The sequence below is a fragment of the Pinus tabuliformis genome, chromosome 5_1, assembly GCF_031772625.1.
Source record: "Pinus tabuliformis cultivar Carrire ecotype Pingquan chromosome 5_1, CPIR1, whole genome shotgun sequence".
NCBI lineage: Eukaryota > Viridiplantae > Streptophyta > Pinopsida > Pinales > Pinaceae > Pinus > Pinus tabuliformis.
In genome coordinates, this window is record NC_142305.1 from 434,654,256 (window position 1) to 434,673,715 (window position 19,460).

The 19,460-nt window shown below is 39.9% G+C and overlaps 1 protein-coding gene across 2 annotated transcripts in view; it reads left to right on the plus strand.

The window, feature by feature from the left end:
• Positions 1–19,460, plus strand: part of LOC149165351 (uncharacterized) — a 325,800-nt gene that overhangs the window by 25,216 nt on the left and 281,124 nt on the right. The window contains exon 2 of one of the 2 annotated variants that reach the window (XM_089431120.1): positions 15,633–15,773. The exons of the other annotated variant lie outside the window; for it this stretch is intronic. Within the exon in view, the coding sequence (XP_089287246.1) occupies positions 15,633–15,773 (141 nt within the window). The remainder of the gene's footprint in view (positions 1–15,632; positions 15,774–19,460) is intronic. 2 annotated transcript variants of the gene reach the window in all.

Sequence of the window (19,460 nt, forward strand, 5' to 3'; positions counted from 1 at the left end):
AAGCTTTGTTCTATTTTCTTTGTTAATGTGGACAAAGGCTTCACAACCAAAAGTCTTTAAAAATGAATAGTTTACCTTTTTACTTGTCCATGCCTCCTTTGGAATACCACCATCCAAGGAACTTGAAGGCCCTCTGTTTATTAGATAAACCACAGTATCTACAACATCTGCCCAAAATTGTAAAAGCAATCCTGCATGCAATCTCATGCACCTTTCACGCTCCCTGATTGTCCTATTCATCCTTTCTGACACACCATTTTCTTGTGGTGTTCTTGGAACTGTCTTCTCTATGCGAATTCCATTCTCTGAATAGTATCTATCACTCTTTGTTGCAATATTCACCTCCATTATCTGATCTGAGACACTTCAACCTTTTCCCTGTCTCATTTTCAATCAAAGCTTTCCATTTCTTGAAAGTATCAAATACATCAGATTTATTTCGAATACAATAAATCCAGGTTTTTCTGGTTGCATCATCAATAAAAGTAACATAATAACGAGAGCCACCAAGAGATGATACCTGAGCAGGTCCCCATACATCTGTATGCACAAGCTCTAATTTTTCGCTCTTATTTTCTTTCCCAACTCTAAGGAATCTGATTCTCTTCTATTTTCCATAAACACAATTCTCACAGAATTTTAAATCAACATGTTTCAAACCTGGCAACAAATTTCTTGAGTGAAGAATCTGCATCCCTTTCTCACTCATGTGCCCGAGCCTATGATGCCACAATGCCATATCTTCTCCTGTAGAGGTTAAAGCATTAACAGAATTAGAAATACGATTGCATAAATACAATGTACCAACCTTTTCTCCTTTCGCTATTTATAAGTCCCCACCACACCCCCCTACATGGAGGGCTGTACAGTCTTCCTGGGGTATACATCCGGTTGAAACCTTTGAATACAGAAGATCAGGCTCCACACCCAACAAGCTCTGCGTCAACCTTTTCCCGGCTTCTGCGCTGATGCTCCCGGTACTATCTCTACCTCTCTGCTACTGCATTCACTGCCCCTCAGCTGGAACTCTGATCGCTCTTTCGATTTCCTCAGCAAGCCCCGCCCCAAAAAATCGAATTCTTGATCAACTCAGTGTGTTCTCCAAGTGACCCTCAAGCCTCCTCTTATACTTTTCTCGTTGACAATTCAATGGCTGAGATTAAGTCCTTAATCAATGACTAAGATTAGATTTGGCTCGATCCATGACTTTTGGACCATTCTAACTCGGTTTTATATTAATTCACATTAATAGTTTATTTTCCCTAAGTTTAGACTTAGGGACTCCATTAAAAATATTAATTATTTTAATATCTCTTAAAGTAGTTAGATTCTGCTCAAACCATTTCTGGGTATTGAAGATCTCATGTGTTATAGCCTCTCCACCAATTTTCGTGGCTAGAGCACATCTGATGCTACCCCAAATCAACCTGTTCTAGTTGTTTTGTTGCATAGATAAAGATACGGATCATTGTACTCTCTTTTGCTAAATCATTTGATGACGATCTATAAGAAGAAGAAGAATTTGCAAGGGTTTTCCCTGTAGTGGGTTTTGCCCTGGTCTCTGACCAATCCTGGTGTCTCTATGTGTGCTTGCTTTTCTTCTATTGTTCCTTTATGTTATGCTGCATTGATGATGATGATATTGTTCTTTCTACATAGTTGCATACGCTGATGAATAATAATGTAAATCTGAACAATGTTATAATGTTATGGGGTGAACTTAATGTGTTAATAAAGAAATGCAATTATCAAAGCAAAGAACAATGTAGCCCTATGAAAAATTAACACGCTTGGGTTATAGTGAGCATTAATTTTATGAAGTGTTTTAGCCATTTTTCAAGGAAAAAATATCATAAAAATTATTTTCTCAAAATCTATTTTAAAAACCCATGTATATTTTGTAAATTATTTTTCCAACTCGGGTTGGGATTTTTTAGATTCATTTTGTATATATTGGGGTTTGGGTGTTGTAAATTTTATTTTTGCAGGTTAGATCAAGGAGTTAAGTGGAAAAAGAGCTAGATCTAGGCCCTTGAGGGTAAGATCTAGTCTCTTGGAATCTTTTGTAGGGTTTCCATGGAAGAATTTTCAGAAAATCAAAGAGCTAAAGCATATTTTTTTTGGAGCAAGGGTTTCAAGCTTTTCAGGGCTTCTAACCTTGATTTTGCCTTCCTAGGCCTCAGTGTCAGCCTTTCTGCCCTTTGCGTCTTGGTTTTTAGCCTTCCTAAGGCTGATCGTGACCCATAGGGGCTGCGACCTCCCTTCCTCTCCCTAGCCGCAGGCCTAAAAGGCCTCGCGGCCTCCTCTTTGGCCCTCCATCCTCCACCATGTGGCCTCCTCAGCCCTCCGTCCCCTCTCGACCCTCCTTCTAGCCTCCGCTCCCTCTCCTTTGTGGCCTTTAGGCCCTAGGCCATAGGTCTTAGGCCTTGCCATTAGCCCCTCAACCCTCTCTTTCCCAAACACTAGCCTCATTAGGCATAGCGTTGGCCCTTTGAGGCCATATTCTTCATCCTTGTGCCCCGATCTATCGTCCTAGCCCATTTATCCCTGCAAACTTGCTTCCCTTAGCCTTGTTCTCCAATCCGTGACCTCTTTTGCCCCAAAATTGACCTAAAACCCTAAATTGAAATTTTAAAGCTAAATACTTGGCGGTTTTGCAAGATTAAGGTCTCAAAATTCTTATTTTTCAAGTGGCAAAGTGATCCCAAAGTTTCAACGATTTTCAACAGTGGGATCTTCAAGGCCTTGGGCCTAGGGTTTGACCTCTAAACCCTTGTTTTCTGTAGTTTTATTACAACAAACAAATTACTAATAATTAGGCCTTAAAATCACAAACTAAATGGTCAAAGTCATTTAAAATTGCAAAATCTTCATTTTTACAAATTTTGACCTCTTGGGTATTTGAGTTTTGGTCTAGATCTAATATTTAAGCTTGTTGGATTTTTTTGCATGACTGAAATATTTTGCAGATTTGAAATTTTTGAATCAAATACTAAATAAGAGCCAAAAATTGAAATTTTCAGTTTCCGGCAAAAACTTACTATTTTAACACATTTTGGACAACATATTCAATATTTTTAGCTTGTTGATCTGTGACTAATTTACTGCTGTAATAAGTTTATCAGTTCTGAAATTTATGAATCATATATCCTAAAAGCCCTAAAAATTGAGAATTTTGAGTTCTAGTGCATTTTTACTATTTTTGGGCATATTGACCATCTATTTTTGACATCTTTAGCTTGCTGATTTGTAACTGTTCATTGCTGTAATTTTAAAATCAGATCTGAAATATCACTGAATACACCATCATAAAGTGTGCTAAAGGAGCTAATTTACATTGCTGGTCAAATTGAAAATTTTATGGTTTTATGTGTTGGGAAAGTTTCATCATTTGAAGTGGTTTATGCATTGTTGACATAGCATTTATAAGCTTTGAATTTTCTGAAGTGTTATTGCTGATATAAACTGTCATAAATCTGAATTTGACTTATCTCATCTTGCCCTAAAAGGTTGTCTATTTTTGCACTCAAAATCTGACATTAATCTGGATTGATTGGCATAATATCTTGTGATAATAATCATTGGTGGATAAATTAGTTACTCGGTATTTTGTGAAGTATTGTTGAAGTTTACACTTGTATTTCTTAACACGTATCTTGTTTAAGATTGTATCACAACACTGTTAAGTACTCTTGCATTAAGAAAAATTCTCAATAAGTACTTAAATAACGTAAGCAATCTTAACTCAAGATAATCTCACCCTTAATCTATTGCATAAGCATATTAGATTTAAATTTTAATTGCATTAATAATTTACCTTTTAGCATAAGCTAGGTTGATAGAGACATAGGACAACCCTTCTTATTTAGTTTGAGGGCCTCGACAACTTTTCGGTGATTAACATGGTGATCTTGTAGTCGTCAGAGTCACAGTCTTTGCAGCGCTGGAGGCATCGGGTGATAGGAGCTTAATAGAAGGTATCATTAATCAGGACCTAGCCTGCTTCCTGTTAACCTCCTTCCCACAACCTACCTTGGAGCCCAACTTCAAAATAGTTAAGGGAAGGTTACACTTAGACTAGGCATCTAACTAAAATTTACCAAGATCTCTGCATCCCGCATAGGTTCCAGGATTTGCATATCATATAGGTCAGTCAACCATTCAAGCATCGGGTGTCCTGTTGAGAAATCTAGGGCATTAGCATTAGGTGATTTCTCTTCTATTAGTGACTGCTTGTGAATGCTTTTTACTTCTTTAGATTAGGATCTTCTTCTTGTTAGATTGTTAGTGTTCTTCATGAAACAGTAACCAATGCACGAACATAAATAGACAAGAGACACAACATGTAGGCTATGAACCAGGGCCAAAACCTCTCACTCTTTGAGAGGAAAACCCACACACATTCTTCTTATAGAGATTCCAATTGACGAATACCATGACCAAGACCCTTGACTTGGTAGCCTCTCCAAGCCCAAGACACAAGTCCTCTTCATCTTCTCGTTTACTCTTCCTCGGTTTCTTCTACTTCAGATTTCACACATATGTGATGACACCCAACTGTGATCACTGTGTTTGTCAAGGAAACCAAACTTTCTCCTTCAGCAGTGACACCGAGTCCTGAACCAAAGTCACTGCCGTTCATAGAGACCTTCTTTCTTGTCATAGTAATGAACCTTTGATACTGTGATTCGAACTTGCTTCTCTTCTTGTCACTGTAATGCATCCATCTGAAACTCAGAAAGAGATCCGAGCTTCTGTTGACTGAGATCATTCTTACTGCCCCTTCCTTTCTTCCTTGCAGTCCCTTCCTTTTCTATCCAAACTTCACATCCTAACTTGGCACTTCTTCGCTGTCATTGTGACCTAAATCTCAGAGGGATCTGAATTCCCTTACCTCTCACTAAACTGTAGCCTTCATTGAATTCTGGCCTTCACTGAAATGGTTATGTGAATCAGAGATAACCTGAACTTGTCTTCCATCACAGTCATCCGAAAAAATCAGAGAATGATGTCCGAATTTCTGTGCTGCCATCATTCACCGAAATCTCAGAGATATGCGAAATTCTGGACTATACTAATGCGAAGAGCCTAGCCTCATATATATAGTAGTTCGACTATAAAATAAGCTGACCTGAGCATCGAATAGGTGTGTCTCTTAAACTGTGAGCCGACATGAGTTTGTTTGCTCTTCTTTGAAGCTGACATGTTAGAGAGGACTGTGTGCTTGTCGTTGGAGGGCTATATAGACTTATATACAATTTATACATGCTCAAGAAGAGCTCTTCCTACATGACATTAATTCTACGACTCTAATGATAAACCCTAAGGCTCTCAATGGGAGCCACTAACAAATAAAATCTTTTGCTCATAAAACCCATGAAGCAAGGCATTACAAAAATAATTTTATTCTCTTCTTTTTAGCATTTACAAAAATTATATTTACATGTCATTATGAAGACCAAACCTAGTTACATTTTTACAACACTCCCTCTTAACTAAGGAGGTATTCATAATGGTACTTGGTCATTTTCAATCTGAAGAATTTCTCATAAGAATAATCAGATTGGTAACGCATTTGTTTAGCATCATATCAACCAACATTGTTACATTATAAGGCTTTGACTACCAACTCTATCTCTCCACAAGATCTGAGCTCATTGCTGGCGAGACCAATGATTTATAGACACTTTCATCATTGTCTCTCTCAGAACATACCCTACCCGGGTACTTAGGATATGTCCCATGAGGACTATTCTTATCTTGGACTCCCCAACCCTCAAAGAATATCGGTCCTCCACGACTACTCTTCTATTAAATGCCCTATCTCATCCTCAAAGAGTATTGGATGCCAAATGATTACTCAATCCTCTTATTCTGTCTTCCCAGGTGAAGACCAAAATGATGTGTCTATCTCTCCCTCTCAATTAGGGAGGACATATCTATTCCATTAAAGGAATTTACTCATCCCTACACAAGGAATGTACCTAAGCTCCCTCTTGGCTCAGGAATTTCCAAGTTTCTTCCAAGTAAGAAACTTTCTAGGCTCCCTCTCAAAATAGGGACCTTCAACAGCTTCTCAGGTGGAGATGATGGGGCAACCAGCTGCTTGAAGAACTCCTTTCTTTGATGTCATGAATTTCTTCTTTATTGTGGAGTCTTCATCTTTTAGGGACTTCTTCACAGGGCACAAACCATCCATCATTTTCATCCATCAGTCATGTCATCATTCATTTCATCGGAAAGTGATCCATTAGTCTTCATCTGGCAAGTCTTCATGTTCTGCTACCTTCATCACACTTTCTTTTTCGAAAGGTTCTTGCATCCTTCTACAAGGTTCTTCATGGAAGACATTCATAGTTCTTCCCTTCGGTAGTCCTGCATAAGCCCATCCAGATACTAGTTTATAAATAATGAATACTTAAATCATAATTACCTTGTGATGGTCTTTCATCATGACATCTTCTTGTAGGCATCAACATCCTGCATACATGTTGACACATCTCCTTAAAGATATGTATTGTCAAGGGTCTCCATCTTTTTCCAGACTTTCATTAGAGTCTTCATATCTTTCTGGGAGATATCATAGTCAAATCTTCTTGGTTCTTCAGATGTTGACTTCCTTTACCATAGTTGCATAGCTTCATGATCTCTTCCTTCCTTTCTTCACATATTTCATTCCCAGGAGCTTCAAAGTTCCTCAGTTGTAATTAGAACACCTCATACTTCCATATGAGGACATATTATGTTGATTTCATCTAATAAATATGTGACTCATGCATTCTAACATCCTTTTGAGGGAGGAGATTCCTTCTTTGATCATACTTCTCAAGATAGAGCAGTGATCCAAGTTACTTGCAACTATACACCATGACTTTATAATATTTACTAGACGCATACATACCTTATTTACCTTTAGGTCATCTCGGCTTCTTTCAACAACTTCTTTGATTCAAAAGATCTTCAACCCCTTGATTTACTTCATTTCTTATGTCATCATACCATCATCCCATGAATTCCACAAGTTGGAGTTCCTGATGAAAACACTAGCTTCCTCTCTAGATTGGTGAATCCTCCGATGAGGATTCCATTAGAGAATCTTGAGGATCTTGCATATCCCTATCCAACAGATGTTTCCCTTTGATTCGATGTATGATGAGACTTGTCCTGGATGACTTCTTCCTTTTCTTAAGATTCCAATGAGGTTCCCAACAGCTATATCCTTCATTGTTGGTTATCAGACATCCTTCATGTTTTCTATGGTGATGTCATGAGCTCTTACTTCTAATTCTTCTTCCTTGGACTTTCTTCTTTTAGCTTCCTCCACTTCTTCGGTGAAATGGACTTCTTCTCTATTCTCCTTGTTATTGCCCTTGAACTTAGGACAATATTTCTTGTAGTGCTCATAGCATTGAATCTTAGCTATGTTCTTCTTTCCTTTCGACAAATGTCTGAATACTTTTGCCCTCAACCTGTCTTCTTCTATCTTGCATAGAAAACACAAGTTGTTGAATGGGATAACTTCCTTATCCTCATAGACATTTGTTACCTTGTTCATTAGTTAGTGCAATTAGAACAATGAGGATTATCTCTCCCAGATCTTGCAATTGAGATCTTATGAAGATAACCCTTTATCCTTTGATACCTTCACTTTATGTAGATAAGATCTAAGTAATGTGACCTTCATTATCGCATCTTCAAAGAATAGCTTTACCAACTTATCATATATATCTCTTTGATGTCTCCAATACTGCTATATGAGGGGACCTTTCATAAGAATCCCTTTTCATGTATTTATAGGAGAACTTTCCATTGATATGTTCAATGACTTCACTTTCTTCGAGGACTATGCCTATCCTCCTTTTTCATGTAGGGAATTTCGATGACTCAACCAACTTATATATCTCCTTGCAAAACGAAGTCATTTTACCAAATTTGATTATAGAATGAAAGATACTTACTTGACAAGTGAAGATGAAATCTTCAACTTGATCACTTTGATGGTGGATGAAGAAGATGTATTAGTGCTCCTTTTGGATGATCTTCTTCCAAATGAAAAACCCTTCTTCAATAAAGGAGATTGCTCCTTCAACGCCTTTAGATCTAGCTTCCTTTGTTGATGGTGATTGATGAGGATGTTTTGATGCTTCCTCGGATGGTCTTCTTCAAGGATAATGAGGGGATCCTTGCTGTAATGATAGGGAGCTTGCCTTATAGCTTTTGAAGATGATGATAATGCCTTCTTGCCTTCAAGATACTTCGACTCTCTCGGTGGTGAATGAGTGTAGATCAGAAATGCTTCTAGGGTTTTCTCTAAGATGATGTGATCTTAGTCCTTGAAGTCCTTCTCTTGGATGCCTATACTTTGGGCTACCTTGCATTGTAGATCTCTTCGTCTTGATGAGGGTCTTTGTGGTCTTTTAATGATGACTTAGAGGATCCAAAACTTTTGTTGGTGTAGACTGTTTCTTCGATCTAGGGTTTGATTCTTCAATGTAGATCTTGAAATTTTGCTTTGATATCCTTTGACTTGCTTTGATGCTTTTCTTGAAACTCGATCCTTGAGTGTCTCTTTGATTGCATGCCCTTTTCTTGACTTTGACACCTTTGCTCTCATACCATGTTGAGAAATCTAGGGAATTAGCAATAGGTGATTTGTCTTCTATTAGTGATTGCTTATGAATGCTTTTTACTTCTTTAGATTATGATCTTCTTCTTGTTAGATTATTAGAGTTTTTCTTCATCAAACAATAACCAATGCATGAACATAAATAGGAGGGCCAAAACCTCTCACTCTTTGAGAGGAAAACCCGCTCAAATTCTTCTTATAGAGATACCAATTGACGAATATCAGGACCAAGACCCTTGACCTAGTAGCCTCTCCAAGACCAAGACACAAGTCCTCTTCATCTTCTCGTTTACTCTTCCTCGGTTCCTTCTACTTTAGATTTCGCACCATTTGTGATGACACCCAATTGTGATCACCGTGTTTGTCAAGGAAACTGAACTTTCTCCTTCAGCAGTGACACTGAGTCTTGAATCAAAGTCACTGCCCTTCATCGGGACCTTCTTTCTTGTCATAGTAATGAACCCTTGACATTGTGATTCGAACTTGCTTCTCTTCTTGTCATTGTAATGCATCCATTTGAAACTCAGAAAGAGATCCGAGCTTTTGTTGACTGAGCTCATTCTCACTGCCCCTTCCTTTCTTCCTCGCAGTCCCTTCCTTTTCTATCCGAACTTGACATCCTAACTTGGCACCTCTTCGCTGTCACTGTGACCTGAATCTCAGAGGGATCCAAATTCCCTTACCTCTCACTAAACTGTAGCCTTCACCGAATTTTGGCCTTCACTGAAATGGTTATGTGAATCAGAGATAACCCGAACTTGTCTTCCATCACAGTCCTTTGAAAAACTCAAAGAATGATGTCCAAATTTCTGTGCTACCACTGTTTACCGAAATGTTAGAGATATGCAAAGTTTTGGACTGTACTAATGCGAAGAGCCTAGCCTCATATATATAGTAGTTCGACTATAAATAAGCCAACTTGAGCATCAAATAGGTGTGTCTCTTAAACTGTGAGCCGACGTGAGTTTGTTTGCTCCTCTTTGAAGCCGACATGTTATAGAGGACTGTGTGCTTGTCGTTGGAGGGCTATATAGACTTATATACAATTTATACATGCTCAAGAAGAGCTCTTCGTACATGACGTTAATTCTATGACTCTAATGATAAATCCTAAGGCTCTCAATGGGAGCCACTAACAAATAAAGTCTTTTGCTCATGAAACCCATGAAGCAAGGCATTACAAAAATAATGTTATGAAACCAGCTCACAAAAGATAGAATGCCTTAGAAATAAGCCTCTGTGACTGCTTCAGGTTCCAATATGATTTTTCCTTCCTTGTCAAGTTCTCGTAACACTGTTTGAACCGGGATCTTCTGCAACTTTTGAATGAGTTCCCACTCCTTTGGGCATATGGATATATGTAAGGCCTGATGTTTGGAGGAACACTTCGTGGAATCAAATGAATAGCAGGATCATGATCACGAATAAGTTGGAGGCCTTTGGGAGTCTCAAATACCTTGGAATGATTGTCAAAAACGTTTTGGAGATCTGGAGAAATACATGATTTCGATGTAGGATCCTCTAATGAACATAATTATGCAATTACACCCCGTTGTTCTTTATTTAGAAGCTTTTTCATGCTGTTAGAGTTGATTATCTTTCCAGGTTTTCCTTCGATACCCCTCAATTCAACTTCCTTTCCTTCCTAAAAAAATTTCAAGAAAAGTTTTTGAAAATTAAAAGCTATCGTACCCAAAGATTGAAGGCATTGGACTCCTAGTAAAACATCAACACCACCCATTGGAATGGAAAGCATTGGGCTATTCAATACATATTCTCCCATGGATAGCTTGATATTATGGCACTTTCCAGAGCAATTTATGGTTCCTCCACTTGCAACCATCACTTGACACTTCGGTGCTGGATATAGGAAGCAATTCAATTCCTTGGCTATCTTACAATCAATAAAATTATGGGTACTGCCCGAATCAATCAACACTCTTACCTTTTTCTTCTTGATATGTCCTTCTATCTTGATAGTTTGAGGAGTGGTAATTTCTTCCAATGCATTACAAGATATGGTCGGATTGATTTCTTGAGACTCGATGTGATCTTTCAATTCTTGAGCATTTCTCTTCTTGATATGCCCTTCTATATTGATAGTTTGAGGAGTGGTAATTCTGTCCAATGCATTACAAGATATGGTTGGATTCATTTCTTCTTTCTCGATGTGATCTTTCACTTCTTGAACCTTTTTCTTCTTGATATGTCCTTCTATCTTGAGAGTTTTAGGAGTGGTAATTCTTTCCAATGCTTTACAAGATATGGTCGGATTCATTTCTTCTTTCTCTGGGGTTGGTTCCTGGTGTATATACTCTTTTTTTGACATTTCTTGATCCTTTTCTTCCTCCTCTCCACAATCAATGTAAAATAATTTCTTCTCAACACACTTATGACCTTTAATGTATTTGTTATCACAATTGTAACAAAGCCCTTTTTCTCTTTTTTCTTCCAATTGTTGTGGTGTAACCCTTGTAGGTTGTGGAAGGCTAGGAGAAACAACACTTCCATCTTTATAGTTGTGAGGGGTAGACTTTCTTGTTGCCATAATTTTGCTTTCCACTTTGTAACAAAGCCTGTTTTCTCTTTTTTTCTTCCAATTGTTGTGGTGTTGCTCTAAAGAAGGTGTTGCTCTTTGTATCCTCATAATGTGCTATCATTTCCTCCGTGAAAATTGACCACGTAACAAGTTGTTTACGAGAACAAAGCCCTTTATACCATAAAAATTGATCCGGTTCTAAATATGAAGATGCAATACATACCTTTTGTAATAGTGGTACACCATGTAGATCAAATATTGCTCCATCTGTAGTATCCAATTTTGGATCCTTTCCATCAAACTTCCTCATATTGCCTTTTCTTGATTTCAGGAGCTCGATCTTGAAATCACTGTAACTCTGTACTTTCAGATCTCAAAGTTTTGAAATTGTTTCCTATAGTAGCCCTATGAGTCCTCTTTCTAACTCCGCAAATCAGATCAGAATTTGATTCTCCAAGAAAGAGTTATGCCCAATCTCCTAAGATGACCTGATTATATAATGTTTCAGTAGAGCGAACTTGTATGACATGCCACGTGTCACTGTTTTGACCTTCGGATTTGAAAACTATGCACAGAAAACTACAGTCCGTCCTCTTTCTGTAACTTCTTACGAAATTTCAATTTGTTGCTCAGAGAGAAAGTTATGACGCTTTCCCAAGGTCACCTGTTTAGGATGTAATTTGGGGGTCTGTAAAAACCCCAACTTCCTCAGACTATATCTTCGAAACTGTAGCGAGACAAGATTTGAAATTCGGAGCAGAGGTTCATACCGATTGCTTCTCAAATGGGTTTTTGTTTTAGCTTCTGAAACTTCGTAGCGAAAGAGTTATAGCGAAAATCCCACGATGACCTGTTTTAGTTGAAATTGTGGAGCTTGCAAAAACCATAACTTCCTCAGATCATATCTCCGACAATAAAGTGAGACAAGATCTGAAATTCGGATGCGCGGTTCAGTAAGATTTCTTGTCAAATGGGTTTTTTTTTAGCTTCTGAAACGTCGCAAAAAAAATGTTATAGCGAAAATACCACGATGACTTGTTTGGAGTAGCGAAACCCTAGAATCCAAAGTTCTGATACCAAATGTTATGAAACCAGCTCACAAAAGATAGAAAAGATAGATGAACGCCTTAGAAATAAGCCTCTTCGAGGGGGCAACCTCCTTTACATTACACAAATGAACAATTCTTGGATGATACAAATGACAAGACCTCCTTTCTATATATAGGAGTCTAAGGGGTCATAATATAATCAGAGCCGACATAACAATAATAATGTAAGGGCACAAAAATAACTATAGTGGGATTCCATGAGGCACAATAATAACAATATGGGGACTACATGGGCACAACAATATAATAAGGGGGTTGTACTAATAACTATAAGGGGTTACACTAATAGCATAGGGACCTAACAAATAATTTTACTCTCTTCTTTTCATCATTTACAAAGATCATAATTACATGTCATTATGAAGACCGAACCTAGTTACATTTTGCAACATGTCCATCCGGTCATTTGGTTCCAATTTATAAGAAGCAAGAATTTGTGACTCCATTAAGGCACTAGTCTCATAATAGAAAATTTAATCTAATCAATAATCTTGCTTAATTTCAACCAAGTGGCTAGGCCACTCATCCGTGTTTCCCAAACAAGTTGGTTTCCAACTTGTTTTCCTTCATCTCATTCCATAGGGACTACCCCCCATAGCGTGCTGTTAGGAGACAACTAGAACGGAGTGGGTGGGGATTAGAGTGATAGCCCCTGTCCTGAGTGTTGTCGCGGTGCCTGTACAATCTGGGCGACAATATTTTTTGGCGCCGTTGCTAGGGACAAGTTTGTCTTGTTGCCGGGGTTAACGACATTACCATTATTGATCTCTCATTTTTCCATTTAGCTCGTCAAGCGGCACAACATATTTTGGCGCTGTTGCCGGTGATAGGTTTAACTTGTTCTTGGTGCTTCAACGAAAATCTTCCTAATCTTATAATCCTTGTTGCCATTCATTAGTCCGTTAAACGACACAACATTTTTTAGCGTCGTTGCCGGGGTTAACGACATTCTCATTATTGATCTCTCATTTTTTTGTTTAGCTTGTCAAACGCCACAATTTCTGGCACTTTGATATTTCACTAATCTTCTTATCACTTTGTTCACTTCTCTGTTTGCACCTTAGCACTTGACGTTTGGGTTAGTTTCCTTTTTGGGTGGTGACTCCACTGATTCATCCATTCACAAAAGCTTTCATTAGAAAGAATTTTGTTAGCTTGGTTAACCCCGCTCTGAGAGCTTGGTCGAACAAATTACATTCTAGGAAGCATTCATTTTTCTCAGGCAGGAAGCCCTCCTTGATATCCATTTGCTTCTCCCTAACTAACTTTTCGGTTTCTGCCTTTTGGATTTTAGAGTTAGATTCATGTTCAAGTGACGACTCTACTTCTTTCATTTCTTACAAGAGTTCCTGCTAGAAGCTCACGTCTTGTGGATCTCTTGTTTTTCTTGAACAAAGATTTCTCTTTGACATCCATTAGCCCCCTTTTCCCTAAAAATAGGTCATCATGGATGACTTGTTCGCCTCGTGTCGTTTTACTAACAGTCTTTATGATATTCTAGAAAGTGCCATTAATAAATTACCTTTGTTCACAGGTGATGATACAATCCCTGCTGTAAAACCTATCTTAAGGTTTACTCGTTGTATGATAATGTGCTGTGGATCTTCATGTTATGATCATGAAGACATCAAGATGTGACTTTTTGTCCTTTCTTTGGAAGGTAATGCTAGAAAGTGGTTTTGCAATTTCCCTGATGATTCTTTTGATTCTTTACAAGACATCATCAATGCTTTTAAAGATAGATATGGAGATCAAAGTGGCTCGCCTTGTGCCCCTAGTACTATAAAGAAAGAAGAAAGTGATCCTGTAAAGGACCCAATTATCGAAGAAATATTTCAAGAAAATGAACCTCATCAAGAAGTGCCATATTGTAGACCTTGTGACCACTTTCATGATGAATCCACTTGTGCCTTTGCAATTAGAATCCGAGATAGTGGAAAGGCAAGAACAAGTGATCAAGGGGATCTTATCAGGGAATTAACTCAAAGGCTTAGAGACATGCAGTTCAGTCAAGCTCAGTTGATGAAAACTATGGAGCTTAATCAAGAAAAATTGGTGGCAGATCACTCCAAGGAAATGAAATCTCTACACATCAGGTGGATGGCTATTGAGAAAAAGCATGTTGAAGAGCTTAGCTCCATAAAGGAAAATCATAAGAAAGAAATAAGCTCTATTTAGGACAGGGAGTCTTCAGAACCGATTATTAGCCATAGAAAGGTAGCATGCTGAAGATCTGAAAACCATGGAAATTACTCATTCTAATCAGATGGCCACCATCCAAAGTTGCCTAGTCACCATGGAAATAAATCATAAGGAAGAAATTGATTCTATTCAAGTAAATCATGATAAAGTGATAAATGACATGGAAATCAGTTTTTAGAGCAGATTGTCAGCTATAGAAGAAAAGTGTGCTCAAGAGATGGAAGATCATTTGATTACCATAAAAGCGGATAATGACAAAGTAATTAAGGATATGGAAGCTAGTCAAATATGCTTTCAGAATAAGTTGTTGATCATGGAGGAAAGCCATGCCAAAGAAATCAATGCTATAAAGGTTAAACACTCTACCCAGATGGATGCTGTTAGAATTGAAAAGACCACTCTTAAGAAAAAGTTGCAAATGATGGAAAAGATACAGGTTCTGGGACTTCAGCTCAAGGCGAAGGATCCAAAGGGGAAGCAGAAAGGGTTTTTCACGACTCACAGGTCTCCCAGTCCGCTAGAGCAGTTCTCATCTCATTGCGAGAAGGTCACTTGCCTTATTCAAGACAAGTCAGCTATAAGTGTTGTGGTTAAAGAAGTTAAGAAAGACGAAGCTTATGTTTCACCTTTGACAGAGTATATTCAGAATAAGGTTGGGCATACTTCAAACTCTTCAGGTTTTTCATCTGAGCATTTTTGAGATCAAGACAAAAAATTTGCTTTGGTCTCATTATTGACATCTCGACTCACTGAAAAGAAAAGCGAAAAGCAGAAAGGAAAAAGGAAGTAGTTTGATGCATCTAATGGCAGAGAGTAGCTCGACATTCGGATAAGACAAATTCCTACGATACGTAGGATCAGGCATGGCACATCGAAGAAGCAACCTTCAGACCTGCCAGAAAGCCGACATATGCTTAATATGCACTATGTTGAAGACATCCATGCCATAGGGCATCGTTTTGTATAGTATCTCTAACCCTACTCCCTTTTATTTCATGTCATTAGATAGTTTTATTTCACGCATTTATATTATGTCTTTTATGTTTTAGTTTGTTATAGTAGAATTTTCTATTCTGGTGATATTTTCTATATATGCATGATGATTTCGATTTTGAATGGATATCTATTTGATGGACTTCTATTTTTTTGGATGCAGGATTCTGGGATTTTCATGTTATTTCCTTCAAGCAACGTGTCCCCATATGGAGCCAGATGTTGCATTCAAATTGCCAAAGTTCCAAGGAAGCGGAAGTACCAACTTTTCCGACATGGATTGGATCACATATCAACAGTCCATGTAATATTCCAAATAGAAATTTTATAGAGATAATCAAAGGCATGCACAGAAATAACAACACAATCAACAGTCCATGTTATATTCCAAATAGAAATTTTATAGAGATAATCAAAGGCATGCACAAAAATAACAACACAATAAATTTCAGCGAACACCCATGAATAGAAAAATGCTCTGGAACACCCAAAATAGCCAATTTTATTATAAATAAACTGTTGGAGTACAATAAAATTGGAAGGAGTGCACCTGGGCTTGCTCAAGTCAAGCTACAAGCCCCAAGTGATCAATCTTCCAATGCCCAACTGCTGCAATAGTTTGTCCCTCCAGAAATCTGCGCTGGCCCAGTTTTTCTACACTGCTGGCTGACTTGGCACCCTGATTTGGCCCCTCAAAACTGCCTAGAAAATTCTGTAAATTTGGGGATGTGATCCTTGTCAAAAACTCAGAAAAACCCAAAAAGGGTTTTCTCTAGTTTTTACCCTCCAAATTCAACCTGAAATAGTTTGGCCCTCCGCAAATACCAGAGCGCTTCACCTATAGCAGAAAATGATGAATTGTTGCTCCAAAATGCTGGCAATCTCCCCACAATCTCCCTTCAAATGAAATTCTAGCAACTCAACCCCTAAATCCTCCAACCGACACTCCACACAACAATCACCCAAGAGAACTGTGTAGGCCTGTGAGAGATGACGCAGTAGCAAGCTTCAACAATTCGTACAGCAGTGAGGGACTCCCTTTTGCCTCCCAAAATCTCCCTCCTTTGGCTGGAATATGATCAAGAACACCCTTGTAACAATAGAGACCCCAACTTCCGGCACCAATCCTCCCAATGATTGTGTGGCCTCTCCCTCTGCATCCCAGTTAAACCAAAATGGTGTAGTGCTGTGTGATGCCTCTCTCCCAACCTCCAAATAAGATACAAATCCTTCCTAGGGTGGCACTTAAGGTCCATTGAAGAGAAGGCTGAGCTTCACTTCTTGGGAAGCTCTTATGCTAAGCAACACTTGTAACTCAGCTGAACAACTAAAGTAACAATGGATAATCAAATGTCAAAAAGCCCCTAAAATGAGAGCCTCACCTCCAATTTATAGCTAGCCATCCTTCATGCTCCTTGTGGGCTCCACCCATCAAATTCCCTCTCTCACCTAATTTAAATTCCTCCAAGGGGTGCGTATTCCCTTGGAGTGGCCCCCACTCTCCACTTCCCATTGAATTTCTTGGCTTTTCTAATGTTTGGGGGTGGCACCTTTATAAATTTTCCTTTTTCACCCACTTTTCCTAAGTTTATATGCCAAATATTTATTAACTGCCAAAAATTGCAAAATTGAGAATTCCCTTAGCAAAATTATTAATTGGGGACATTACAGTCCTCCCCACCAAAAATTGCTTGTCCTCAAGCAATGCCTGAACAAGCACCCCCTCTATTAGCTTACCCAAATGGCTACTGCAAACGATACCAGGGTCCCAAATGTGCCACTGAGTCATCCTTGTCCCCAACACTATCTTGTCATGAAGGAGTCCCTTGATACTAGGACCCCAAGCCGTCCTGTTCAATGTGAAGCACTCGTTGCTCCACTCACTGTCCAACATGGTATAGGCACCTGAAGCCCTTTGCATACCATCAGTAAAGAAAGCAACACGATCATATAAAGCCTTGTCTGTCTCCCCGTGCAGATGCTCTATTGAGTCATCCATCTCATGTACTCGAAGGGTGGGCACCCGAAGATACAATCCAACTCCTGTGGAAATAAATCCTTGCCCGCACGAGCTTCCCTTGAACTCCCCCTGTTGGTCATCCCTCCATGCTGGTGAAGTCCCCCATGTCAATAAAGAATCACTAAAATCCAATGGAAGGTTAGAATGATTTCCCCTTGTCAAACCCAATTCACCCGTAAAGGTAGCTGGACCCTCAAGTACTGTGATGCCAGGGTCCCAAGCCCATCGCAGGAAGAAACTGTCCTGTAGACCTTGCGACACTCTAGTCATGACTAACTATCTAACATGCTCGTACCAGAGCCTCATCTCCTGCAACTCTCGACCATAATATATGTGATGATTGAGGCTATGCCCAACCTGCCAAGGGGACTCAACAATGCTCGCGCCTATCACTCCATGGTTGACCCCAATCCTGAACAACCACCTGCCTTGCCATATGATGAAGACCTCGGTGATCCCCCATGTGTTAACCTGATAATGAACTAGATCATCGGCTATCCCAACCGTACTCACTAAGTAATGGAGTGTCCCCCACATCAACTGGATCCCTGGTTCCCATAACCATACTAGAGGTCCACAACTCCCACACCTCATGGGTTGTCGCTGCGTAGCACTACGACCTGCTAGAGCCCATCTGGTCCTCATCTTTGACCCCTGTATGTATACCATAGGTGGACCCCAAGTATCACGAATCTATCCCAAGCATGCCAATCTGCCCTGCTCTTGCTAGACCATGCAGTGAAATCCGCTATCCCAACTCCTGATGATACACCTGGACACTGCTCAAAGTCTGGGTACCCTCCTGTAGACGAAGTCTACCATCCACTGTCCCTCAGGCTCCTGTAATGCCTCAGACTGTCTCACCAGAAGTGCATCATACAGTTCCCTCGCAATCGACTCCCCAAGTGTGAGCTCAGAGATGAATGGTATACCACCCCTGTAGAAGATCACCTCATCTCCTATCCCGTGGCTGCCAACTCATGTACTGACCCTGCTCCTCCATCAGGGAATCCGTATCGTGCCCCTGATGCACTGAATCCCATAGAGTCGTCTCAAGCAAGTCTCCCAGGTCCTGCTATCCACAATGTAGGCCTCGATAGGACACAACAAGGCTCTCCTCAACTGCCTGTGATGCCAATGAGTGAGAGATGTGTGGGTTCCGATGGGTATGATCAAGAACCCGTGTGTACACTCTCGGCTCGTCCTGTGACCGATCCGCTCTCCTAATCTAGGTATGTCCATCCTAATGGCATGCCTGACATCCTTGTCAAGAAATGATCCGAATCGGATCCACAAAAGACTGTCAAGAACCTTGGCTGTATCAAGTTGAACAAATCCTTGAAAATTCCAAAACAGCGATCGAAAACACCTTGAACCAGTGGCCATGGCAGCCTGTGTGGAACGACGAGGACCTCGGTCAAAGCGCGCTGACCAAGGCCCATGGAGACTGCGCGGGATGCCAAAATAGCCCCTGGGAGCCCCGGATCGGGAAAAGGAGCTGATTTTCGATGCGCGGGCGAACAGGGACAAAATGGGAAAGCTTGAGCACCCGGTCGCATGGCGGGGACCAGAGGACCGCGGGCGGAGAAACGAAAAGCGCCAACGTACGAAGGTGGGACCGACGACCTGGAAACTGGCGGTTTTGATCGGGGCACCCTTGAACGGTAAGACGTTTTGGACAGGAGCGGAGCGATCCAATACATCGAGCGACGCGTGGTGGCGGAGGAGAGAGAAAAACCGTCGTTGATCGCGCGTTATCGGTCGAGCAAGTCAACTGCGCTCGACGTGTGTATGACGTTGGATTTGGAGGATCCCAGATCAGACGTCTGAGATTGCGCCTGATAGAAGGAAGCGGAATCGACAAGGAAATAAGCCGCGATTTAAGGGGATTTGGAATCCGTTTGACTGCCACAATGGAGAAAGAACGTATCTACGACATAACTGAAGAAACGAATCGACGAGCACGCTGGC